Source organism: Poecile atricapillus, chromosome W, assembly GCF_030490865.1.
Source record: "Poecile atricapillus isolate bPoeAtr1 chromosome W, bPoeAtr1.hap1, whole genome shotgun sequence".
Taxonomy (NCBI): domain Eukaryota; kingdom Metazoa; phylum Chordata; class Aves; order Passeriformes; family Paridae; genus Poecile; species Poecile atricapillus.
Genome location: NC_081288.1, coordinates 41170054 through 41197566, shown reverse-complemented (window position 1 = coordinate 41197566; position 27513 = coordinate 41170054). Strand labels below are relative to the sequence as shown.

The 27513-nt window shown below is 38.3% G+C and overlaps 1 protein-coding gene across 1 annotated transcript in view; it reads left to right on the top strand.

Annotated features, from left to right (window-relative positions):
* Positions 1-2901: 2901 nt before the first annotated feature.
* LGR5 (leucine rich repeat containing G protein-coupled receptor 5) overlaps positions 2902-27513 on the top strand; it is an 88877-nt gene continuing 64265 nt past the window's right edge. The window contains exon 1 of the mRNA XM_058862836.1: positions 2902-3318. Coding sequence (XP_058718819.1) covers positions 3104-3318 — 215 coding nt within the window. The 5' untranslated portion in view covers positions 2902-3103. The remainder of the gene's footprint in view (positions 3319-27513) is intronic.

Below are 27513 nucleotides of genomic sequence, written 5' to 3'. Positions count from 1 at the left end.
TTAAACTAGCTGCTACCTTTGCTAGTACAAGGTCTGTTAACACTTCTGCTTTAAACTCCATTTTGGCTGGGACAACTGATCATTTCAGGATTAAGCACAATTTTCCATTGTCAAATGCTTTAGCCACACTTTTTAAAAATAATTTTATTGAGTTTAAGTTTACAAAACAGAAATAGCAGTGAATAGTTTAGATAGTTTCTTTTTACAGTCCTATATTTTAAACTAAATTTCACATAAAGTCTAAAATCTGTCATGCTGTAAGTAATGATGTTAAATATTTATATATATATTATATATATATAAATATAAATATACATATATAAATATCTTCTGTGCATTCTTGACATATGAATTGTTACACTTTTTGTCTGCTAAGAATATATAACACAACATATAATTTTGTTTACTTGTAGGTAGTATTTCATAAAGATACCTTTTATACTGATAAACCTCAGGCTAGAGCATCATCATGTCTTATATTCAAAAGATCGGGGGTTTTGCCTGAGTATCAAGAAGACAGATTCAAGAGAACATTCTGCTGACGTCCCTGAGGGATTTGGTTTATTGCCTTGATGAAACCCGAAGACCACTGATGGCTTTACATGGATGTCACTTCAAGTGACCGAGACATTATGGTGAGATGTTAGAACCTGCAGGAAATCTTACAGTCCAAATAGCCTGTTTGAACAGTAACAGCACCTCCCAGAGACCTCAGCAAGCAGACTCGTGTTTTTTCTTTTTCTCTTCATGGAGAACTAGAGACCTATGAGAAACATGAAAAGGAAAAAATTGTACAGCCTAGTTTAAATGTATAAAGGCAGGAATTATCCATATCCGTTCCTACAAAATCCTTCTTTTAATCTTCAAGCTACTTTACTTCAAAAAAATATTGAAGTAAAATTGTATAGAAGTACATTTAGTATTTTAAAGAAAGTCACTAGGTCAACAAATGTACCTACGCAAAATAACATACAGAGGATGACTTTTACAGTTGAATTCTCGCTACTAATTAAACTATGTCTGTCTAACTTCAGGTATCTTGTGGAAGCTGATAAATCCTTGACAGAAAATGAATAAACAATATACTCTTGGCTTTCTAGAACAAAAAAACAAAGCAAAACAAAACAAAAGTGTATAAAAGCCTCAAGTTAAATAAATACTGTTTGTTTTATTTATGAAAAATAAAAACTTATAGACATGGGCAAAAGACAGCCAGAACTTTTGGGGGAAGAGGTCTCCTGGACACATATCATGACACAGAATGAAAAAAATTCTCTTCCTGAAGACTTTTTCTCTTTGGGAATTTCTCAAAGGCACTTTATTCTTTCAACCATGGTTGTTATTATCTTAGGACAAGATGATGCTTGGGGAAAAGTTTCACAGCAGCCCCATAGTCCAAAACATTTTGGTCTAACTAGCCAGACAGCAGATTCCTTTTTTATTATTTCAAATAAAACACTTGAGTACCAGTACAAGATCATTCTGCAACTCAGATTATACCAGATTATGGTCCAGAGGTGAAAACAGGTGTTATAAACTGGGTGGAATATAAAACCATGTATTTTGCTGGCCTTTTCATTCGGCTCTCATTTCAGACTTAATTGTAGATTCAAAGAGAGTGTAGCAGAAAACCTTTAACTAATGTTCTCCACTGTGTATTGAGTAGCCTGACCAACAATTTAGTTACCAGTCTAAACAGGAATTGGGCTGGGACTGGGTTCTTAAACTTGCAGCTAGTCTCAAATCTGGAGTTTGTGGCCAACTTTGTTCACACTGAAAACTGATTTGGAGGAAAAAGGTTTTAAAAACCTTGCCATCCTCGCCTTTGCCTCATTCAGTCACAGACACATAGCACAAAGGCAAGTTTTTTATGCACTATCTGAGGAGAACCTCTGGCAAGAAGCTGTGTGAGGGACATCTCAATGGCAGCCTCACTGTGAACTGTTTCCCTCAGCAGGCAGGCCCGTTTAGAAAATCGCTGCCTGCTGGCAAGCCTGTGATTTAACCATGTGGGTAGGGAAGAGAGTGGATTGCCATCACTGACCAGAACCATGGTCTGCAGCTGGGACCACCCACCAACTAAACAAGACCTTAGAGGTTAGAACTCCCTACCAGCCCACTAGAGCACCCAAGCCTTCAGCTCATCACCCCAGAGACCCACTCCTCACCCCATGACCTCAGGACCTTACCCCCACTTCCACAACTACCTGTTCTCCCACCTTCTAGAAATGTCCACACGTGCATCCCTATTGTGAGGGAGGATTCCCCCTTAAAAAGCAAGGACTGAGAAGGCACTTCATAAATATGTGTAAATATCCAATGGGCAGGAGGGAGCACCAAGAAAGTGAACGCAGGCGTTTCTCAGTGGCACCAGCCACTAGGATACAAGGCACCGGACAGAAGTTGGACAATGTTCTCGTGCACTGTGTGATTCTTGGGGTGTCTTGTGCAAGGCCAGAATTTGGCCTCGATTATCCTGACGGCTGCCTTCCAACTCAGCTTATTCTACGGTTCTGTCATTGAATGATGCGCAGGAAGTTCCACCTGATTACGAGGAAGAACTTCTTTTCTGAGCGGGTGATCGCTCATTGAACAGGTTGCGCGGTCTCCCTCACTGGAGTTATTCGGGAGCTGCCTGGACGCAATCCTGAATGCCATGTGCTCCGGGATGAGTGCTTGGGCAGGGTGCCTGCCGCAGCTCACCCGCTGCGGCCTCCTGCAGCCTGACCCACTCTGTGAAGGCGGGACGAGGGCCCGAGGCGCGGCCCGCACGGAGGGCAGGCGGAGGGCGGCGTTCCCCCGCTCCCTCCTCCCGCCTGCCCGCCGGGCCGCGGCCGCCCCCGCCCACCCGCCCGCTCGCACGGCGGCGCGGGCAGGGCCCGCTGCGCCACGGCGGGCAAGGCTGGGGCGGCGTCAGCGGGCGCGCGGTGCCGGCTCCAGGGCTTTAAAGCAGCGTGTAAGCTGAGATGCTACCACAGACAGCGGCGCGGCGGCGGCGGCCGCAGGAGCTCCTCGAGCCCAGACGGGCGCCCGCCTTTCGCCCCCGCCGCGCCCCGGGGCATGAGAGCGGCCGCCCCGCGGCTCTAGGTACCCTCCGGGCCCCATGGCGACGACCCGCGCTGCCCGCGCCCTCCTCCTGCTGCTGCTGCTGGTGTGCCCGCCGGGGCTGCGGCGGGGGGCGCGGGGCGGCGGGCAGCGCCCGCGGGGCTGTCCGGCGCCGTGCCGCTGCGAGCTGGACGGAGTGCTGCTCCGCGCCGACTGCTCCGACCGCGGCCTCACCGCCGTGCCCGCCAACCTCAGCGTCTTCACCTCCTACCTGTAAGTGCGGGCGGGCCGGGAAGGGCGCACCGGCGGCGGCGGCGGGAGGGCTCGGGCCGGCCCCCGGCGCTGACAGGAGGCGCTCCGTGCCCGGAGAGAACGCCCGACTTCAAATAAGTTTCTAATCGCTTTTTAATCAGCGGGCGCGTTGTAAAGCGTTTATAGGTATCTGGCTATCGCGGTGCCCGGTCCGGCGCCCGGAGGATCGCTGTGTGATGTGCCGTTTGGAGGGTAATTAAAAGCGATTGCAACAGCAGAAACTCGACGCGATCCGCCGGGACGTTATCTTCACCTTTGCTTCCCGGGACAGGGCTTTGAACTGCGGCCGCCGCTGATTTAATCGTTAACAGATCTACCCTGTGTTGAGTGGAGCAAAGGCAGTGAATAAAGCGCGCTCCCGGGGGTCGGGCAGCGCTCGGGGACCGGAGTGCCCGTGTCCAGACACAGGTGCCTGTGTCCAGATCCGGCTGGGGCCGGCGCACCCCGCCCCTCGGGAGGCTGCCCCGGGCCTCGCAGTGCCCGCCTGAGCGGGCATCCCTGCCGGCACGGGCTGCGGTGCCTGCGAACTGCGCTGCATCTCGGGCACGATGAGTTACAGCGTGTAGGGACGGAGCGGAGAAACTTTGTATTAGCAAAAAACCCACCCAGAACTGCGGTGAAACTTCCTTTGTTTCCTTATTTATGGCCCAATATTCGTCGTTTAGCCTCTCGTCTTTCGTTTAAAGTGCTGGTGCTCCAAGTGTTGCTTGAGTGTTCTCCTTACTGATTCCATAGGTTTTTGTGGTTGCATGACCAGTATGTTGTTAATTTACTGCTTATTCTTCGTACCCAGCATAAAGTGTGTCTGGTTTTGAGCGTTGTTAGTCCAGTCTCCGTATCCTGACATGCTCTTAACACGCTTGCTACTATAGTTACTGTGAAGATGCTTTCACAGCGTTATGTGTCTGGGGTACTAAAGTAATCATTCTGAGTGCACTTCTCCATTAATACCATACTTCAAAGGACATAAAATATATCTTACATCTGGAAAAATAGAACAAAGTAAGCTAGAAATGGATTTCTGTGAAAAGTATGAACATGACAACGTAGACAAGGTGGAAATTAAGTGCAGCCAACCAAATCTAAGTATGTATTAGGGGAAAGCCTAATTTAAAGAAAATAGCATACATTTTTAAAGAGGGTGAGCAGCTGAAGGATTTTTTTTATATATTTTGCATGTAAATACTATTCTGAATTTTTTCTTAAGATCAGTTTTGGCTTATTTCATCAGAAACATTTCAAAGTCAAAGCTATTGATAATGTTAGAAGGCAGGAGTCAGCAGCCAGCATTACTGAATGACCACTTAAAGTATAGCAAAACTTCGGCTATGTGTAGTAAAGATACAGTCCTTAAGACACATAGAAAGTCTGCCACTAGTTCCAAAAGTAGCAGGTCAGTATTTTGGGTAAACATAAGATACAATGTTTTCTGGTGCTTTGGAAAGCCATAAACAGAAAGGTAGATGGTGATGGTATGAAGGCATACTTAAACTGTACATATCCTGTGTTAAGAAGTAGAGACCCTAAATTCCTCGCTGCTTGGAGGAATGTTAAAACCAGAAAAACATGAGAGAATCTACTGTTTGACTGTTTTATGAAGAAAAAGAGAGCATATGCGTGCTGATGTCAAAATACTATTACTGGGGTTCTTCTGCCTCTGGTAACCTGCTTCTTGTGAGGATTGTAGTCTAGTCTGTCTGCCCTTTTGTTTTTAAGTCCTTCTGTCCTTCAGAAGGAATGTCTTTCTCCAGTCAAAAATCCTCTGTTCAGTAGCATACTGAAGTGAAAAAGCGTTTTTTGGAAAGGCAGACTTTTAAATGACTAGGACTGCATGCAGGCAGTATAAAGTATAAAAGACTAGTTCATACACGTAGATGACTACACTTACCATTTTCCAAATTTACAAGGCTGCTATTCTTGGATTGATTAATTATTGCCTAATTATGCAGAATTGTAGCTCCTGCCTGCCTTCCGTAAAGAACTGTCAAGTCTCATTGTCTGTAGATGGCTAAGCAATGGCAAATTTTAAAACTTGCCTGCTTGTTATAGGCATATTTGCCTCCCTGATCTTGGTAATGGCCAACCAGCTACTTCTTGATTATTCTCCTTTCTGTTCCCCCCCCAAAAAAACCCCAAAAATGTCTTTTTCTGCTGTGACAGTTTTTACCTCAGATCAAAGCAAGAGATTAAAATTGTGTACTCACATTTAATCTCTTTCCAGAAAAAAACAATCTCCTTCAGTTGATTCTGTTCTTGTACCATAGATACATCTGACCAAAAACAGTGTGTAGTACTACCTGGGATTAAGTTTGAGCTTTTAAAGCTTGGGGTTTTTTTTTCTAAATTTCTGAACTTTTTATCTTAGTTTAACAGAGGAGAAAAAGGTAACTGTTTTCTTGGCATTCACTGGAGATGGTGTGAAAAGCTGAAATGCTGAGGCCATTAAAGGTTTGTTTTATTTTGAGACAAATGTCTATAGAGCACGATATATTATGGTGACTGAATTTTGCATGTACCATCATTCATTTTATGATGGTGCTCTTGCAGCAGAGCTCAATGTACTCTACAGATGGACCTGCTACAGTTTCTCTGTTCTCATTTATAATCCCAGGCAGCATTTCTTGCCTCCCATCAAAAATATTTTTATTTATGATTATGTGTCTGCTGCCATGAACTGTTAGACTTTTTATGAGCAGGCAAGGAGAATCCATGAGTTTCTTTCCATTTCTTTTTCTTCATTTACTTTTAGGCTAAGTAATGTATTCAGTGTATTCAATGCAACTCCTGTTGACATAAATGAGAATTCCATGTGCTGATGAAGGGCAGCCCTGAGTCTCTGTTTCAAATTAAGAACAGGTCACTTTCCTATCAGTTCACAGTGGAAAGAAGAAGCCAGAATCTACAGGTCTTTTGCACATGGGACCCTCATTAATTCTCAAACAAAAACCATGAGTTAGTGAAATATTGTTACCATTTACTGTGATGTGGAAAACTGAAGTGGAGAAGGGCTTGCTCAAAGTTAGAGGTAAAGTTTATGACAAAGTCAGCCATTAAAGAAATCCTAACTCCATTGTTTAACCACAGGTTTGTCCTACTTTACCTAAATAATTAATCATTAAAAATTGTGTAAAATCTGGAGACTCCTGTTGAAGAATATTTAGTATGACAAGTAATGAAAACAGATTTTCTTTTCAATCTCATGTGATGACAGTATAGAAGACAGCACTTAGAGATTTTTAGGTTCTTTGTTTTGGGCCTGGACAATACAAAAAAGTAAATTTATTATAACTGCCAGGGCTATCTAAGAATTCATATGCTGTATTTGTGATCAAAACCTGTCAATGATAAGCAGAATGTTTGCAAAATGTTAACATCATAGATTGACAGAGATACGCATGAATACAAATATAAATGTTGCAGCATGTTGCCTTTTACATTATAGTTTACTTAAAAATTTTAAATTTAAGTACATTTTAAATATGTGTTCTAACACTTGGTGAAATATGATTAATTTTTTTAATATAAATTATTAAGAAAAAATTATTTCTCAAAACGAAAAGAAAGAAAAATGCAATGAACCTGAATGAAAAGATTATTTACTATTTTGAAAGTAAAGAAGTATAGTCCCAGAAATTAACAATGCTTCTGAAATAAGAAATAGAGTAATTTCTGTGTCAGGAATACCCAAAATCATTAAAACCAATCCTTTAAGGTAAATTTGCATCCTTTTAGTCATTTTTATCTCACAGTGAAAATTCAGGTCTTGTCTGTGTCTTCATCAGAGGTATTTTGGGAATGACCATGACCATAGATCAAACAGCAGCATATCTTCTTACAAAGAAGTGAGATTTTTAAAGTCTCTCACACCTTCCAGATCTCTTGACAAAATTTAGAAGTTAGGTATTTTGTAAAATGTCTATCTTTTCTTAGAAAGTAATTCTTTACATAGCTACAAACTTTATAGACCTGAAATTAACTGATTTTCATGTGGTTTCATTTAGTAATCTGAATCTTGTCCTGATTGAGGATCAAGGTGAATCCAGGTTCTGGATTTAGAATTTAGTGCTAGATCTCCACTTTTGAAAAGGAAATATAACATTTCCTCTTGTGGTCAAACAAAAACTGAAGTAACAAACTATGTAAAGTATCATGTTCGTCAGTTTTCAAGAGATTTGCTTTAAATTTCAAAACATAGTGTGTTTTGAAAACAAAGTCAGTTTCTTTGAGAAAAATTTGGATTGAAAATGTATTTTGAAATATCATTCTTCTCACTTGAGAATACAGTGTTAAAAATAACTTTACACTGCTTCCTAAAGAGCCTTTTGCTACTCAGAAAGGAAAAAGAGGCTCTCACACGTTACCTCTCTCCTTTAGCATTTGCTGTGTGGAAACACTGCATGAATTGACAGGGAAAAGGAAGCTGGCTTTAAACTGGGAGAATATAAGGTGCTGACAGAGTGAAGGCACCTTCCCTTTGGTTGGTACCTCAAGTGCATAGGACAATTGGCCGGGCAGAGGGAGCCTGACTCCAGCTGAGAACACGTGCACCGGGCTGACCTTCCCAGCCAGCATGCCAGCGGAGATTAGACTTCCCTCAAGTGCTCCCTTGTTAACCCAGTCTTTTCTGCAATGTCATTTGTCTTTCAAACGCTTAAAATTGCTACCAATCTTTCAGTAGTCCAGATCACTTTCTTTTATTCTGTTTGTTGGCCAAGATAATATTTCATCTGCATGCACTGCTTTCTTAATTCTCTGTTGGCTATTTAAATGGTCATGATTAATACAATTTATGGTGTTTTCCCTGACTTCCTTGAACTGTCCAGCAGATCTGATTCTTTTCCCAGTAAAAATCATGGTAAATAAGGTGTGGTTCCCTTGGCTCCAAGTAAACTGATTGAAGGCAGAACATGATGTGGTGTTTTTGACATACCAGGAACAGCTTTAGACTTCAGTTAGAAGAAAATACCCTAACATCTTTTAAAAAAAAATACGATGTGATCAAAGCATGCTTACTCCTCGGACATTTAACAATTCATGTGGCAAATCCATATGCTATATGCTCTGTAGTGTTTGCTGAGAAAACCTGAGAATCTCCTGTACAGTTTTACTGATCAGATGTGAGAAATTTATCGCCTGGAGAACCATAAAAGAAACAAATGTGGTTGGGGAGGCGTAAGGCCTGAAATGGTGTTGCTGACACTTGTTGAAGGAGTGCTGCCTTCTCGTATCTCTGAGAATTGAGGTTTAAATTAAAAATGTACAAAGGTAGTGAGCTGTTTCAACTGTATAGGGCGCAAACTCATGGTATGCCTGATTTAGTCCTAGTGCTTTTTTTTTTTCCCCTGAAAGTCTACAGGCAATATCTGGTAATTTTTGAATTAGAGACCTTAGAATGAGTATTAAGGAAGCAGTAGCACCCAAATGGAAATACTGTTCTGGAATATCTTTGTCATTTAGATGAAAAAGACCCCCAGCCAGCTTGTGTTATGCTAAGCACCAGCAATCCTTGTATCTCTAAGCAGTAATGAAATGGGATTGCAATGCAAGTTCCCAGGAACTGGTGCAGTTTTATCTGGCTTTGCTCAGACAGTATGTTCTGTATCACCTTCCAGTTTTATTGTTTTTTTATGTTTTACTAATTTTTAGCTATGAGCTTTGGGTTTTAGGGGCCGTGGCCACAATACTGAGGCCATTCCCTGAAATTACAAGTTATATTTTCATGTCTAGTCACTGCTGCAAAAAATAATTGATTTGAAGTGTAGTGTTATCCAACAATGATAATTACAATAATCAGCCACTCCCAAACTGGGATTTTATTTGTAACAAATGGGCTCTTAGTTTAGATCCAATTGTATGATTTGGCTTCAGTCCTGCAAATACTTCTCCAGATACTTTAGTGTCAGGAATGGTTCCACTGAAATCACATGTGCAAATGTTTGTTGATGAAGACCTTTACTTATTCTAAAATAATTATCCCTTTCGCAAGTATCAGCTCTGGGGAATAGTTTCATTAAGCTGTTCTGCACTGCTGTCTCATTGCACAGCCTAAAGCATTATATGTATTATAAATAACTTAATATCATTGCTTTTAAAAACATTTCAAAATCTTAGACTGATTTGAATATTCTGCCTTATCTGGAATGCACCATCTTCCATCAGTATTAAATTATGTCATTACAGTGAAATAATTTAAAGGATTTTTTTTTATTTAATAATTTAAATAATTTAAATTTTTGATTAAAAATTTCTAAAACTTTTTGCCTTGTATTTCCAAAGTATAGTCAGTTTTGCACAGGTGATACAATATTGTGTGCATGGAGGTGTCTGTGTATAGACAGATGTTGGACAAATTTTAAAAACTATCAGTCTAAAGCAGCACAAACAGCTATAACTCTTGTCACACAAAATCTCCCCCCTCATTTGATGACACTTGATGAAATGGTTTCTTTTTATTGAGAGTAACCATGCTTAGTGAAATTGCTAAACATTGCTAAACATATTAATTACTTAAGAAATGCAGAAGTATTTTTTTAATTGAAACTTAATGTGCGTAATGATTGTGAATAAAATTAACCCTTTTTTTGTGCTTGTGTCATACAGATTTTCCCATGAAAAGTATAAAATAATTTGATGCTGATATTTTTAAAGGGGAGGTAGGAGGTAGAAGAGTAAAGCTGGTGTTTGGTACTACTACTTTCCTTTTTTTTACAGGTTTTTTTTTTCTGTTAATTTTTTTACCTAACACTTCAGGCTGCTTTGTTTGGGGATAGAACAGTTAAAGCACTGATATTACACAGAAATTGGAATTTCCTAGCCCTCATTTCTGCAGCAGTAGGCATCTTATGATGCCAGTTATACCATGTCTTCTGGATCCTGGGATAATAAAAATGCTAGTGTAAGTGAATGAAAGAACAGATGTGAGATGATGTCAGCATCAAGGGAAGTGTAGCTGTGCTGATTTGGCATTCACTGAGTTTGTAAATGAGTCTCTGTGTAGCCTGAGGGGAGGAGAAGGTCATAGCTGGCAAAGGAAGCAAGTAAGATAAGACAAAACTCTCTCTCATCCACAACTGAAAGTTACCTGTTCTGAACCACCTTGATGAGTAACTTGCCTTTGAGCTTGATCCTTAATCAGCTTGGTGTGGAGGCTGCCTCAGAAATTAAATATTTCTCCTGTTGGTCTCGCATATGATGAGGCTGCATTTATATTTGTAGTGGATGGTGAGACCAAGTTGTCCAGTGTCCAGATATGAGATTCATCCCTAAGAAGGCATAGAAACCAAAGTTTCTTAAACACCATAAGTCACTGAGATTGTCATTTTGGAAGCATGAAAATAGGGAAGAAACTGCTTCTGGGAGCAGGGAATATGATCAATTAGCCATAACTGGGATTCAGGTAGAGACCTTTACGTTCTGCTCCTGGATAATATATGGATTCAAGTAAACACACAACTTTTCTCTACTCTTACTCCATATATGTGATGGCTGGGAAAACTACCTACATCTGAATTTGACTAATTTGGTGGTGGCTGAAAAAAGCTGGAGAACGATAGATTAAGAATACTTAATTAGGTACTAATTATGAGTATGACATGGTAAAATAAGGGAGGTCCCAAGGAATTTTCTTCACAAGGATGTATGTCAGCCTTTCAGTTTTGTTCCTGGCTTTGTGACCTGAGCTCTGTGATATATAAGATTCTTATTGGAATGAGTAAAGTCTGTGCAGGCATCTGAGAGTAATATTTGACCTGCTGACAAGGAAATACAGGATGCATACGCTTGGTGCAATATGGAAGTATTGCCTGCACTTGTGCTGAAGTTGTGCAAAGACAAGGATTTGGAAGCAGTCCAAAAGAGGTGCAGGTTCAACCTTGTGACCTGACAAGGGTCTCAGGGAGTACATTCCTGTCCTAGAGGGTCCCTGCATAAAGCCTCACTGTATTGACTGTAACCTGCAACAGGCAAACACAATTACAGGAGGGTTAAGAGAGCAACAAAAATTACATGGAGAACAAAGAGGCAGCAGGTTGCTTGGGAATCTGCCTGTATTGGTGCCATAGAGTGACATGTACCTCTTATGAGGCAGCTCAACCAATTTTAAACATTTTAAACCCTCAGGAAAAGTGCCACTCTAGTCTAGCACTAATTTAGAAATTCCCAATTCACATTTGTGCCGTGTGTATGCAGTAAGACTTTGGCAGAGTTATCAGAAATGTTTGTTTCTTCAGTGGAGATAAGACCTGAGGATATACTTGTGGTGGGGTGAAGAGTAAGGATGTGCAGTATTTCTGATAGGTGTTTTTAAAACTTGAGCGTGAGGCACTGTGGAAGAGTAATTGGTAGCAGGAAAAGGGTCTCGTGCTGTTTTTTAGCCCTAGCACTGAAAAGGGACGATGTAAAAGCTCTTGATCAGAGATTAGTATCTGGGAATACTGTAAATTCCTCAGCATATGGAGGCTTCACTTTGTCTCTTACCTGTTGCCTGCACATATGTAAAGTAGTGTAAACTGTGAAGTGCCAGAACTTTATTTCCTTCTAGGCAAGACAGAAGATGTGAAAAGAAAGACCAGGACAATGACTTTGGAACATCCTAACTACCTGAAGGCCAGAGACAGTACAGAACATAGTTAAATACATTCTTGAAATCTTGAGGTACATGTTTTTAGAATAAAAAATGTTTACTGAATATGCACTATGGTCTCAGAAATGCTTGCTACCCCTCAGCCTTGATGAGAAGCACCTGGGCTAACTTTTTTTTCTTATCAGAAACCCTGTCTGCTCCCAGGAACTAGTTCTGTCTAATGAGCTCCTGTTTTTTAATGAACAGCCATGGAAACTTATTTTTCTTGCTTGAATGACAATCCAAGTGGAACAACATTTTTGTTATTAAACTTTCAAAGAAAGTTACCGACCAGAATTGTGACCATGATGGAAAATTACTGTGACTAAAGCCTTGAGACCCTACAAACAGGAGTCCTAAGTGAGATCCTTTGAGCTCTCCTTGTTCACAGCAGGCTGTGAATGGGAATCTCCCTCTACACGGGACACCTCTCAGAGCCAGCAAACTCTCAAGTTTCTTTCCAAGATACTTGGACGATCACTGCCAAATGCCACCCATGGGACCTGGGTCAATATCCCTGCTCCTTGAAGCTCAAACCTTCACCCATAGAGAAGATGAAAAGGTCTCTGATATGAGTACTGCACTGAAACTGGAATTTATATATATCTTATATATATATATCTATATATATATATGATCTATACCTTGTACATATTCCTTTAGGTGTTTGTGTGAGTGTGATTATGCTACAGCAAATGTGCTGCAAATGTTTCTCTCTTAGATTTTTAAGTGGGTTAGATTCATAAGGTATGTATGAGTTGCTATTGTGCTTGTAGTAAATTCTATTGAACCTTTCGACAAATTGTTCAAATTAGGCTATTAAGTGCTGCTGAATTTAAATGTGGTTAAAATCTTTAGGTGTAAGCCATTGGTCAAGTCTAGGGCTAAATTTGGCAGGCAGGTTTACCCTAAACTTTGGGACTAAAAGAAAGAGTCTCTCTTACTCCTTTTAATCCTTACCCTTTTTTCATCCTCAGCCTCCACAGAGATCATTTTCGTAGATTTTTAGATTTTAGTCTGATTTTTCTCTCTTTAACCATCTAGTTAGCAGTAGAGTGAACCTTGCCAATGAGCTTTGTCATGTTTTTACTTTAATATTAAACCTGCTTTTGCCAGTGATTCTTTGAACAACCTGAGACATCCACTCATGACTCAGATTTCTGTATGCCGTTCCATGTAGGAAAATTAGTAGATTTATGCCAAGGAAGACTTCACGTAGTTTCTGCTATGCTTATGCTAATGGAACTAACTTAATTGTATGGAATTGGTACTACTGAAATAAATTGAATTTGAAAATTTTGGAGATTTTTGAAAAACATTAATTAATTAAATTTAAGCATTTGCTTTATTTTTAAAGTGCCAATTCTTCACAGAAAAGAAGTGTCTGTTGTGTCATTAGTATGCACAGTGTTCATATTTTTGAAATAAAAGTCAGTTTTTTCTTTAAAAAAAAAGATTTTAGGCATACCGTTGAGTGATCATCATTATTGCCTTGTTTGCATCAGGATGCAGATTCTGGCAGGTGAGTTGTGTTGGGTCAAGGAGTTGTGTCAACTGTACAGATCATACAGGAGTTTCAGGAAGGAAGGAATTTATTTTGGTTTTCAGTCCTTTTGTGGCCATTGTTGATAACATGAAGTGAACAGAGCAACAGGTATTTTTGGTACTGTGCTGTGGTACGTTCGTTCCACTTGTAGGCAGAAACAACTGTCATACCAAATAGAGTTATCAAAATCACATTTCTGTACATATTGCTGCCTCAGCTGTTCTGCCTTCAATGGCTGTCTCTGGTCAATTTGTGAAGAATCCCATAAACCTGAATCCAGATGTGGTCTGTTTTCTACATTTATCATCCATCATGGATACGGCATCTTGTAGTCATGCAAGCTCTATGTTCCTGCCTGTCTTTCCATAAAGCAGTGCTGGAGGAGCATCAGATTTCACAAGGAATTTGTAATATCCAGATTTACTGGATGGTATTATTTGCAGTGTTTTATCTCTGTGTGGGAAGTCTATAAGGAAATGCTGTGTGCTCTCGATGTGCTGCTGTCTTAATCCCTTCTGATAAGGGTTTTTGAAAACTAATTATGAGCCAGCTTGGTTCCCAATGAAGCTAGAACTGAAACTCCTTTAAATTATGTGGATGGAACCCCTGGTATGTCACAGTTTTATTGTAGAGGATTCTGTTGGGACATGATGAGTCTAATCTAACGGAAATTGCTCACTCTTTATCCAAATACCTCCATATTGAGTGGAGAAGTCAACTTTTTTTTTTTTCAGTATTTAGTGAATGAGTTGTTACTGAAGTATCAATGATAGTAATTCAATTGTTAATGACATTCGTTAGTGGTTTGGATTGTCTTTGCATGGAGAGCTTCCATTAAGTTGTGTTCACAGTTTTTATAAAGGAGTATTAAGGTGGTTGTTCAGTAATGACCAAATGAAAATAAGAAATCTGTGTGTCATCATTTAACAATGTGAATTTGGTAAATGGATGGAGGTCCCAACCATAGGAGAATTATAACAAAAAGACAAAAAGGAAAAAAAAAATACACCTTACTAGCAAAGGATTATGTCTGTGTTCTTTCAGTTAGTAATATCCCTACTAGTATTAAAGATAAATGTTTTTTCTCTATCTGTAAAATGGTGCTGCTTGTCAGAAAAAATTCCAAAAATTAAAAGACTTAGTAATTTAACATTTATGAGCAGGTTTAGACATAAACAGAGTGTTCCTCTATGCTGCTGAGTCTGTTTACAATGAAATGCTTTGGGCCAGCACTAACCAATAGGACACTTGAGAAGATGGGTCTAAGGAGTGGACTGAGCAGCTGGGGTATTTGTGCACTGTTTAACTCTCAGAGCAGCTCCTGGCTCACTGGGGAAACAGAAGTCGTCAAGCAGAGTGACAAGCAAATGCCCAAGTCAGTCCCCTCAGGGGCAATTAGAGCAGGCCTGTCGCCCCTGCAGTGACCCTAGGTGCACTTTGGGAATGCACGGTCCAAGGCTGTGCGAGCTGACCCGAAACAAACAGGGCTGCACCAAGCGGACGAATGACAGAGGACAAAGGGAGTTCAAAATTTTTCTTTATACACTATGGCACAATTATTGATGAAGATGAAATATGAGGTGGAATTTCTCAGTAGAGTGCAGGATAAAAGCCTTGAAGTTGCATCATAAGATGATTCTGCAGTGTTGTTTCAGAGCATATAATTATTGCGTTAGTATTTTAATTGTGTACTATATGTATATTTTCATCTCTTGTTAAAAAACATGTATTGAATATTTTGTTCTGTGTCAGGGGGAGTATAAAGAAAGAACTACAGAGATCGATTTCAGTAACATAGGGTTTAAAAGGATTGGAAGAAACCTCAACAACATTCAGATATTTATGTTCCCTTTTATGTCATCCACCAAAACAGATAATGCAGAGAGTTTTATTTCCTGTGAATATTTCCTTTTCATAGTAGTCTTGTTTATGCAGTTGTCTCTGACTGCCAGTTTAAGTAAAACTACATCATTAAATGTTTTGATAGGCAAGATAATGGTTATTTTTTTCTGATGGCATGACATCATAAACTAACTTTAAAATTACTATCAAGCACTCGAAGAATAACATAATATTTTGAGTATTAACATATTAATTAACATGAGACACAATATTGATGGATAAAAATTCAAGCTGGACAAATGAAAGTGCATGTTAGACCAATGGAATAATGTCTTCAAACATATGACACTAAACAGATGTGCAGTTTCCTATGAATAAATTACTAAAATGCCAGATTCCTGCTGTAGAGAAACAAGTCTGGGATGTCACTGGGTAAGTATATACATAAGGCTGAGTGGTATTAAAATGAATAAAAGCTTGATTACCAGTTTGAATACCTCTTGTGTACCTCATGCTACTCTGTCAGTATTTCACAGAGTATGTGATGCCGTTGACTGTGCTACTTTTGAAGAAAAATTCAGTAAGGGCTGTTGGAGCAGAGTTTATGCTGCTTCTAAAATTCAGGCGCAAGGATGGCTAGAGGTATATATTGCTATTTTAAAGTATTTTCCTTTGTAGGTTACTTAAGACAGCAACATAGCTCACAAAGAAAGGCCTTACAATGCTTCTTAGAAAAGCAGTCAGCTCATGTATAGATAGGGAATGGTTCTGCTAGTCCGAACTGTCCAGCAGAGAATGTAAAATGTCTTTGTCTGGCTTCTGAGGAGGTTTGCCATATACCACTGTCTCATCCCAAGAGGGCTAGAGGCAGATGAGGACTGTTCAGACTGATCCACTCTTCCTCAGTTCTGTTAAAAATGATGGTCTGTCAGAGCTGTAAGTTTAGTTCAGCAGTTCAAGTCCTTGGCTATTCTTGGATCTTAAAAAAAGTGACATGTTATTAAACTATCACATGCAGAATACATGACAATATACTACAAGCTTTGCTAGCTTTAAATAAAGCTCACCAGTAAAATGATTATATTTATTATATATACTGTGTTTTCTGGGGACATAAACAAATGGCTGATGCAAGGTGTGGTAATGATTTCAGCTGCAGTGGTTCTTTATAGTGCAGTGCCTCCACACACCCTTTAAGTAATGTCTTTCAAGTGTAAAATATGTTAAATTTCTCAGTACCTGAATCCTTCATTCTGTCAAAGTGGAAATACTGCTCACCTGTGCATTAAATTTTTCATTGGATACAAAGATATCCTGTGTTCATGGGAGTCTGGCAGTTACATTATTTTGGATCCAGCTGTTGACCTAGCCGGTTTGTGTCTGGAAGGAAAGATGGATTGTGCTGTGACTGGGGTGACATCAGGCAATCAGCTGTGGAGACTGTTACCTCCACATCTTCTGCTCAGTGCCTGGTTCCTTCCTGGTATGTCTGTTTGCCTTTTTACATCTCTGAGTGCCTACACAGATTTTATGGCCTTTAGCCTTACAATCTTTAATGCCTTACACCTGAAAACAAAGCTTTTTCAAGCTTCTCGCATTACTACTCCAGATCTAGGAAGAGACTATTCCTAAGATTATTGTAGCTATTGAATCTGATTTAAATGGTTCATTATTTTTAGACATTACCTGATAAGATAGACTATTTCCTTTCTAAGTTGCACTTGATGGAATACATAGAGATATTGTCTGTGCCTGTATACAGGCTGGGAAAGAGCTTCTTGGCATATGTTTGAGCCTTATAATATTTATTTTGTTGTAAGCGCTTATGGTAAATTGTTTGGGATTTTTAAAATTACTTTAAATTAAAGTTCCCGAAATAAATAGTGAATGTCTAGTGAATGCAATTTTTAAAAATTATTTACTTGCAAAAATGAAAAAAATATGGAGTAATCTAAATCAGTGCCACCATTGCAGAAGCTACCTTTGAGAGCCAATTTGTTCTTTGCTCTAATTACTCTGCCTGAAAGAACAACAGAATGAAGACATTGTTGACATGTAGGGTTCAGTCCAAAGATTGTACTTGTGGGTATGTAATGAAATCTTATATTAGTGCTTTAGTGAAAGATATGAGGAAAAGGGCAGGAAAAATGTGATTTTTATGCTTTATTTTCTGATAAATTTAATCTGTACACTTTCACTTTTGGTCTCACAAACACAAAATTTCATCGTTCAAAAGCAGAAGAAACCAAAATGGGATCTTTCTCCAGGCTGTGAAAGGAAACAGATTTAGGACTGGCTAGATCTGTGAGGAGAAACAACTTAGGAAAAGTAGACCACCAAAAGTGAACTTCCAAGGTGCCAGCATGTATGCTGACCCCTGAGAGTCCTGGCTCAAGTGCACTTGATGATTTTGCTTAGCAGGCACTGGGAAAAGAACTTGCTTTCTGCAGCAGAATTCTCTGGGTAGGAGTTACTTGTCTTTGCTAGTTAAGTTTCTGAATTCATAGAATTGGAAAGAAGATAGTGCTCAAAATTTTCTGGAAGATTGGAGTTGGAAGAGCAAACTCAGGAAAAAATGTGCTTCCATATTAAGAGTCCCTCTGAAGCAGAGATATGTTTAGATGTTCATATTGGCCTTCCCCTCCCCTTGGAGCCAGTTGGTCCCACACTTCTGCTCTCAGCTCCATCATTTTCAGCTGTGCTGAATCAGCTGTTTTTTGGACTCTGCTCCTAAACAGTTCTGTGAAATAATCTAGTTTAAAAAGAAGCACATTTCTGGTTGAAAAGTATGTGTCTCATTTCACTGATACACCTTAGAATATTTGGCAGAAACAGCCAAACCAGCAGAGCTGGATGGAGAGGGACTACAAATGTGGAGTTCAGTGAGCAGGTGAAGGGATCAGAAAACTTTTCAAGTGCCCTTGTACTGTTGCATATTGCAATGCAAAAATGACCCTACAGAAAACCATAAGGATGGGATTTTCTTATCTTTGATTTAGTTGTAGTCATGTGCTCATTAGCAAAGGTCTTTTCCCTTGATTAATTTGGTATAGTTGATGAACAATATCTTGTAAAAATCTCGTTGGCTATGCTTATAACAGACACAATATAAATTCTTCAGAATTTTCCAGATGAATCTAGAATTCAGTAGAACTGAGCAGCCAAACGTTCTCGGAGAATCTGAATTCAATTACAGTCCTTCAATTTAGTAATCAACCAAGAGAAGAATTTTTACCCAGACATAGCTCTCTGAAAGTCGTACTTCCAGAATTTGTGAGTATGGTAAATGGGAAGTATATACACCAAATTTCATATATATATATATATATATAAATAGATAATTTCAAAATAATGACTGAGGGGAAAGCTTTTTCCTAAAATAAGAAAAAAAAAAATCCTCTTTATTCTGTATTGGAAATATGGGAAAAACATTTTTTTCTGCCTAGTGGCAAACTTCACCACAGATATATATATAATTAACTTATAAAGCACACAAGGCCACATTTAAGAAAGTGAAAAATTTATCAGGTATGACCTTAACATTGAAAATGTCACCTTACTCTGAAAAAGCCATGAAATACATCATCCAGAACAGATTATTAACATTGACAGTAGTTATTAATTCTATAGAAAGAATTATGGCTTATGTGCATATACTTGACACCTTGCTATGAAAATAATTCCATTCCTTTGGATACCATAGCATTATTATGATACAATACCAGAACAAAAGCATTGTAAGAAGTGATTGCAGCAGCCAATTCCAAATATATTTGCTGGTTTTGCATATTCCATATGCAGAAAGGCAATATTCTCTTCTGTCTTCCAGCTGCTATTGCTTGCTGTGAAAATCAGCCAAATTCTGCATCCATAACCAATACTCAACAAGTAAAACATATAAAATTACAGCAATCAACCAAATTGATATGTTATCATTTCATATTATCCCTTGGGAAAAAAAAAAGAGGCAAATATTTGGTTTTTTCAAAAAAAATAAATCTTCCAATTTTATGTTTTGGTTTTCTGAAATGTAACAAATGATACTCTTGGGACACTAAGGAAAATGTACCTTCATAAGTGAATCATCTCATTGTGAGTCTCTTACAGTAGCCAGAAATTGCATTTCACCTGAGGCATACAGCATGACAAATTCATCAGAACTTCTTTTTGTTGCTAAGATTCGTATTTTAACATTTTCAAGGCAGTTCTGTATTTCTGGATTATCAAATATCAAAACCCTCAGATGAATTTTAGAATCACCACCCTCTATATATATTTAGCATTCTTAGAAACTATATTAAATGTATAACCAGGTAAGTACAGCTGTATGTTAGACTCTCGTTTCTCTTATATGGTGTTTAAGGCAAACAAAACTTATATATACTTCTGTAAAAAGTGTTTATTAAAATTGGCTTTGTTTTACAGTTTGCTAAACTCTGCAGGTAGCCTTAAGAGCCTGCTCAATTCATTATCATTAAATCAACAACCAGATCTTCTTTCTGCCATTCCCTGTCAGGATTAATGGATTTTGGCATGATTTGTGTGTTTAACAGTGAAAGCTCTTGCTGAGTAAGCTAGCAAGCTTGACTAATTCTCAGTTGTGCTAACTTCATAAACCTATTTTAAAGTTTAAACTTAGACTAAAGATTAAAGACAGTGACACATGCTGCTACATTTAAATGTATCTAACATGATTATGGTTAATAAGTGTAACTAAAACATCGAATATATATTGTGTGGTACTTGCGAATATGTGTATGTTACAGGTATTTCACAATAGTTTGGGGTTTTAAACTGAGATTCCACAAAGCAATTGGTGGACTAATATGAAAACACCTGCATATTTTTAAGTAAATAAATAGAAATAAGAAAATTAAAAGAAATATTAAATGACACTTTTTAATTACAGAATTACTGGACTATGTAAAAGGAGTGGATCGCTTGTATTTCAAAATAACTTACAGCTGAATCAGAAAAGTGAGCAATTATTTTATTTGCTCTAAAGCTGGCTTTTTCTGTAAACCCATTTTAACCCATCAAACATTCCAATTTCTATAATTTTTTTCACCTTTTCAGAAAATCCTAGAATCAGTATTCAGAAAAGCCTGAAGAAAGGAGAAAAGAGAGGAAAAAATATTTTCAGCCTGTCTGACAAGCCTACATAAAAAGCTTGTGATCAAAGGGTCTTAAATACACGTTACTGGTGTGACAAACAACATTTTTGTCCTTTTATTAGATTTATTTTCCTTCTGAAAACTGGAATGGCCAGAGTATAGTTTGTGAAAGAAAGCTGGCAGGGTTGTATTCTTTGATTCCTAATTAACACCTTCAGTCTCAAAAGAGAACTAACAGAAATACCATAAAATGTTGCAGCTGCATTGTTATTCCGCTTGGTTGGTTTGTTAAAAGTCGGCTGGGCATTGGCAGCTGCAATAAAGGAAAAGCTCAATGGATGTTTTGTATTGTGCCCACTGAAGTGAAAGAAGGCAACCATTTTATTTTCAAATGGGCAGCTGCATAGTGATGTTTAAATGGAGCTAAATGTGAGATTTACTGTTAATTTATAGTAATTGGTTATAAATAAAGTGGCCATATAGCTTGGCTTTTATCTGTTAAAGCCATAGAACACAAACTGAAGAGAACTGAGTTATGAAGGGTAAAAAGTGAAGGGTAAAATAGTAGAGAGCTAGAAAATGCAGTTACTTAGAAGGAGTAATGGTATTCAGTTTTACAATGTGATGCAGCAGCCACCTTGGAAGCAAGTAGTCAAAGCCTTCTTTAGATAGTGCTTTGAAAAGTAAAGGTAGCCATCCCTTTGTCCCAGTGTAGAGGAAACCAGTGTTTTATGCTGGGATTAGAACCAAGTGCAACTCTGCCTGGACAGCATAGGTTTGTATTTTCAGTAGTATAATAAAGGGGGCATTTAACTCTGGTCAGATAAATCTCACTCCCATTCAGAAAATGCAATTAGGGAAATATGTAAATCTAGATGTTTCATCAAATGCTAGCTAAAGGGTTACCAGTTCTTTCCTTGCACAATGACTGAACTAAAGAACTTCAGTGTCTGTGTAAGAACCATTGTCCCAGCCCCAGAGCCCGTTGGAAACCGAGTCCAGACTGGTCGTGGGAAATACCTACATATTTGACACAGGCCCCATTTCTGAGAGAAAAGGGGGTGGAATAGAAAGTATGGAGATTTTACTGTTGCATTCTAATCAGCCATGATCTGCCTAATTTGCTTTGATCAGGAAGATAAACTAATTTTCCTATAGGCTAGATAAAAGTAATTAGCAATCCAATGCTTTCATGCTTTTGTAAAGGGTAAAGAAAAGAATAGCAGAAATTATAATGGTGGGAGCAAAGTACCCCTTTTCGGCTCATCTGAAAACATTGTTAATTGAAAATAGGATGGTGCCATAGGAGAGAGGCCCTGATTAAGGTGCTTTTTTGGGCTGGGATATCATTGTTCACTGTGATCTATAATGTTACGCCGCTACATGTTTCTGAAGACTAATTTCACATGAGTTTTAGTATATTTAGATTCTGTTCTCCTTTATGGAAAAAGTATATTCCATGTAAACAGTACATCCATCAGTCTGCTGTTTGATTTCACAAGGCATTTTAATATCTTTTTCCACAATTGCATTAGAATAATTCTGTGGTTCATTAATGTCTGGTTCTGCCGCTACCATAAGACTTCAGGATGAGGGTTTCTGAAGCCATAATAGTGAAATCAAAAACTGTGTAGCCATAGCCAAAGCTAAATTACAGTCTCCTGATTCTATTAGGTAACAATTGTGTGGTTCTGAGGGCCTGAACTGTGACTGTTAGCCTGACACATGTGCTGTGGTGTAGTATATCTCAGCTGAGTTTCCTGGGAGCTGTCAGTCCTCCTTGGCTTTGGCTGTTCAGTATAAATCAAGATGTCTTGCAAAATTTTCACAGTAAACCCCTTAATATGCAGACATAACGGAATGCCATCTTTATCCAGGCAAAATAATCATTCAGATCCAGGCAAAATACTCAATTCCATAGGCTGCAGAATACCTCATTTTTAATATCTGTCTTCCCCTACGTTTCCTCATCTTTATATGAATTGATTAGTTCAACAGGCAATTGCAACCAGTTTGCTTAATAATTCTGCCCACCTACCTTTTGTATTTTCAAAGTTTTATTTAAAAAGTCAGATAAGCTTATGGACTCTATTTATTATCATTTATGTTACAGTTGAATTGCAGTCCACAACCATAATTGGGATTGTGGGTCCACTATGTCAGTAATAGCTAAAATACAGAGGCAGGCTCTATAAAAACTTTCATAGGAAAAGAAAAAAAAGCAGCTATTGGTGATGAATGGGGAAAACATTTTATGGTGTGGATAGAGAAACAGGGGCATGTGTTCTATCTCAAAGACGCTCCTATTAAAAAAATAATATCCTTTAAAGATGGAGTTTGGAAAATTAATTTCCCCTGCCAGCAAGATGCATTGAATAGTATTTGGAGGAAAAAGAAAAGCTCTCTTCTTGTATGATAGCAGTCTTAAACTGAAGTATATAACAAATTTTTCAGTTGTCTTACTACATTCTAAAATATGTTGACATTGTGATATTCTAATATGCGATGGCAAAAGCTGTGTTAGTTTCATTGTGGGAACATAGTAACAAAAACTGATGTAAGAGTTATAAAAATAGTAGAAGCATTCATTGAAATAGCACTGAGAGTTGTGTTCAGCCTGGGAATATTTATTTACATTTACAATATTTATTTGTTTTGCTTAAGAAGGCAGCACCACCTCATAGATAAAACATTGATTTGATATGCAAACTTAGATTTTCATTTCCTTATTGCATTGCTTAATGCCACAGCAAAATTGTCTCCCAGTCTACAGTCTCCTCAACTCCTACTTAGCAGTTAGCTCTTCATATTGTTCCTTGAAAAGTATTGCATAATTGAATATTGCTGTACAAAAAGTGCAAGAGGAAAAAGACAGCAAGCACATAATTCCCCCCCACGTGTTGGCAATAAACATCCTTCTTGCATATGGGTGGGCAGAAGTTGCTCCCCTGGCCCTCTCAAGAGAAGACATAGCAATTCTGTTTCAGACTTTTGAATTACATCGCTTTTTCTGTAGAATGTGAGCTAAGAGTTTAGATTCCTACAGGTATTATTCACAAACCTGAGGAAGGACTTTGAGGAGATTGCTTCTGTGCCTCTTTTTCAGTTGCACAGAAATTAGTTTCCTAAATCCTTAGAGTTTTTCCACATGAAAAGCATAAGGAAATCAGACTATCTATCACTCTTACTGGGGGAAAAAACTTACTCAAATTATGAATAATAATATTATTAATTTATTACTCATATTAATATAATATAATTATGAATTTTGTTCTTATTTCATAGTGCTCTGTTCATTAGAGGCTGAGCTATTTCTTGTCATAATATGGAAATACACAATTATCACAATTGTCAAAATGGTGCTGAAAAACACTTTTACGAATTTCACGATTTTGCAACGTCACTTGTTTCTTGTCCTGAGAAGTTCAACACACATATGAAGTCAGACCTATGTAGACTTAGGAAGATATGTGTAAGCTCTGCCCTTGTTCTGAGCCATCTGGAAATCATCAGCAAAGCACTGAGCCTGACCTTACCTGAGCACTAACCTTACCAAAAAGGATGGTTTTTATCTGGAGACACCTAAGAAACTGCACAGGAGAGAAACTTGTTCCACCTCATTGAGCCTAAAGGAGTCTGACTACAAGATTGAAACCTACATGAAACTGGGCTCTCTAAGCTCTGCTTTCGGGAAGCACATTCTGATTTACAGAGATGAAAGATTTCAAAAGTGTTTTAATTGTTGTTACAGCCTAAATTACATTGAGTTTCATTAGGGTTTTACTAATTTTTAATAAGTTCTCCTTACTAAGTTTTCTGTATTTCTAGGAAGATCTACCTATATATATTTTATAAAAGAAGGCCCAACAATCAAGTCACAAGTCTTAATAAGTACTGACAAAAGTAAAGACAGCTTCTCACTTTTCCATATAAAGAAAACTAGTTTATTTCACTAAAGGAAAAGTTTGAATAACCAACCAGGCATATACTTCTGATGCCAGAAAACTTGTATTGGTGCAGATTAGAAATCAGATCTCTTCATCTACTTTCCTTGTTCTACCACTAGTATAAATATTGTGCATACATTTTGTCTTCTGATATAGTTTCTCACCCATACCTGCCTTTTGCCATTTAAGACACTGCAGGTTCTCTGAGGTGTTTCTATGAGATACATGTGATATGGGGTCTACGGGAAATGCATCCTCTACTGTGTAAACAGCATTGGTTGAAAGCCAGGCAAGGGATCTCAAGAAGTGATGAACCACAGCTAAAACAATCTGGCAGTTTGGTTTACTTTTAGTCGGCCCAGAGCCATGGCATAGTTCCCCCAGAAATCTTAAAGATACATACAGGGAGTTGCACTATTGTTAACACAGTAACCTGTGTGAAGGAGTAGATTTGGAGTATAAAACACCTTTTTCAATTTTGTATAAGGTTTACAGGGAGTTGGGCTAAGTGTGGATGATCTGTTACGCCATATCCAAGCTGCAGAACATTTTCAAATTTAAATTATGAGGTTTCTTCCTTTGATGGCAAAAAAAGTGGGAGACATTGTGACATCCTACCCCTGAGGCAGAGGGAGCACTCAATATTTGTAGGTGCCCATGGTTGAAAAGGAATTATAAAAGTCAGAGAGTCTGCAAAAACTTAGTTTTATTAGCTAATTATACACTTGGCATGGAAATTGGTATCAATTAGTCTTAAAGTATAATCCACACTGTTGTTGATTTTTGAATAAGGGGTAAATGGGAAGGGAAGGAAAGGGAAGACTTGACTAAGCTTCTCCCTTTCAAAAGCAGTAGTGGGAAGGATAATCTTTGTGTATCCTGGTAAGGGTTATCCAGTGAACTTTGTTGATCCCCAGGCTATGTGTCCTTGACATTCACAGTAAGTTTTCTAATACAGTGGAAAGGTTGATTTGCTCAAACAATGAGATAAGTCTGGAATGGGGGAAATTTGGCAGGGGTCTGAATTCTTTTTTCTTTTAATATTGAAAAATTTGACTAGCATTGTATCACTGGTATCTCAAACTTTGCCTAGGGTGTCCAGTGTGTGATGTTCTGTTTTATTTCTTTTCTGTGGTGCCTCAACATTTTGATATAATAATAATAATAATAGTAGTAATGACTTGTGCCTGTCAAAGTAGCTCATAGCTGTGCTCTGGTTTAAGCTATTGGATCCAAATTAAAAAAAAAAAAAAAGAAGAAGAAAGAAGAGAATAAAAATGTCCCTGGGATGTAAGAACAGCCTAAAAAAAATTTGTGTGTAAGGGGCACAGGTTTTAAGGGTTTAAAGCCTGTCCATTAGCTTTATTTGGAGAAAGTTAAAACTGTATTGTCTGAAATGACAAACACAAAGCAGTGTGTAACATGTTAGAAATTATTAAACCTTTTAAGTATATAAAGTTTTTATAAAATATCATAAATTATGAATGTTGAATAAGGATTAATATCAATTTCTTGTCTGTACTTAAAATATAAAACAAAAAACTTCTGACATCTGATTAACAGAAATTTTAGACTTTTTCATTAGATAGAGCAATCAGGTTGTGATTCAGTCAGTTTCTTTGTTGAATTAGAAGAAACATACCTTCCAGTCTTAAAATAGTAACAAAATTGTAAAGTTGTCAGTCTACGGTTTCTGTTTGAACTGATTACACTTGATAAAAATAACAAACCATGACAAATAGTGGGGCTAGGTTTCAGTAATTCACTGAAGAATGTCTCTACCAAGTCTTTGTGGCAAAACGTCTTGTTTGCAGGACAAATGCAGAGTTGGAATAACAACCCATGAATACCACTGGTGAAATGGCTGTGTACACAAGGTGAATGCTAAAGTTTTCCCTTTTGAATGGACCTTTTAATCTAGGCATTATCTGAGCTCTGAAAAAGTCTTCAGTGACCTTACGTACAGATTAATGAGAAAATCTGAGACTTGGAGTTGGGCTATTTGCAAAAACAGTTTTCAAGATTTACTGATGGTTGACAAATGCCATTTAAGCTTTCAAAGCCATCAATATGCTATTGAAAGGGATTTAGAGGGAAATCCTCCCACTATAGAGAACGAGGACTTTGAAGGATCTTGGTGGAAGCCCTTGGTCTCCCCACCCCTTCAAACCTTTCACTGGCTTCCTTCAGCATATAGAGCTCTGAAACGCGTGGCTATGGGGAAGGGGGGGTGGCCCCTTTAAAAGGCGTTTGTATATAACTGAATGTGCCAATCTGCTTTTGTTCAGGCATGAGAACTAAATAGAAGTGTTTCCAGAAAAAGTCTCTTGTGCTCATGATCAGTTTTTCAATGGGTGTTCTGCTAATAGATTTTTAATATGGGAGCTGGAAATGGTGAAATACGAGTTTGAAAATACTAGTGAATTGAAAAATTGCCCAAGAAAGACTCTCTGCCCTATAGCATTTGTTAACCATGCTACCATATCCTTTTCCAATAGTGGCTTTCAAACAAAAGGAAGTTCATACATTATACATGTGACAAGACAAATCACCTGAATTTAATTTTTTGAAATAATGTCCTTTATTCCACAGACATGTGAAAACCTGTTTCTATGTTACTCCTTTCCTTTGGTTATTTAAAAACTCATTTTCAAACCAAATGCTTTTATTTTAAAATATCCATTATGGGATTGAGTTAAGAAAAGGAGATGATGAATCTTTAATGATCATGTTTTAGTTAAAGGGGTCTTAATTTAAGATCGGGATGGCTTGAAGTCCTTGCTTTTGCCCATGCTGTTCAAAATCAGCAGGATTCAAGATGAAAATTCTGAAGAGCTTAATAAAATTGTACAAACAAAGAAGTGGCAGAACCTGCTGCACAGTTCTGGAAAAAGGGATCTCTGGAATCTCTGGTGGATTATGCAAGGATATATTGGGGTTTTATTCATGAAGTTCCTGAGAGATTTGTGGTTTTCAGTCAGAACAAATGCCCACAAAATCCCCTCTGTGCTCCTTTTAATAGCAACAGTGGTTTTGCATGTAAAACCCTGTGGTGCTGTCTTCCAGTCTGTCACAAGTATGTGAAAG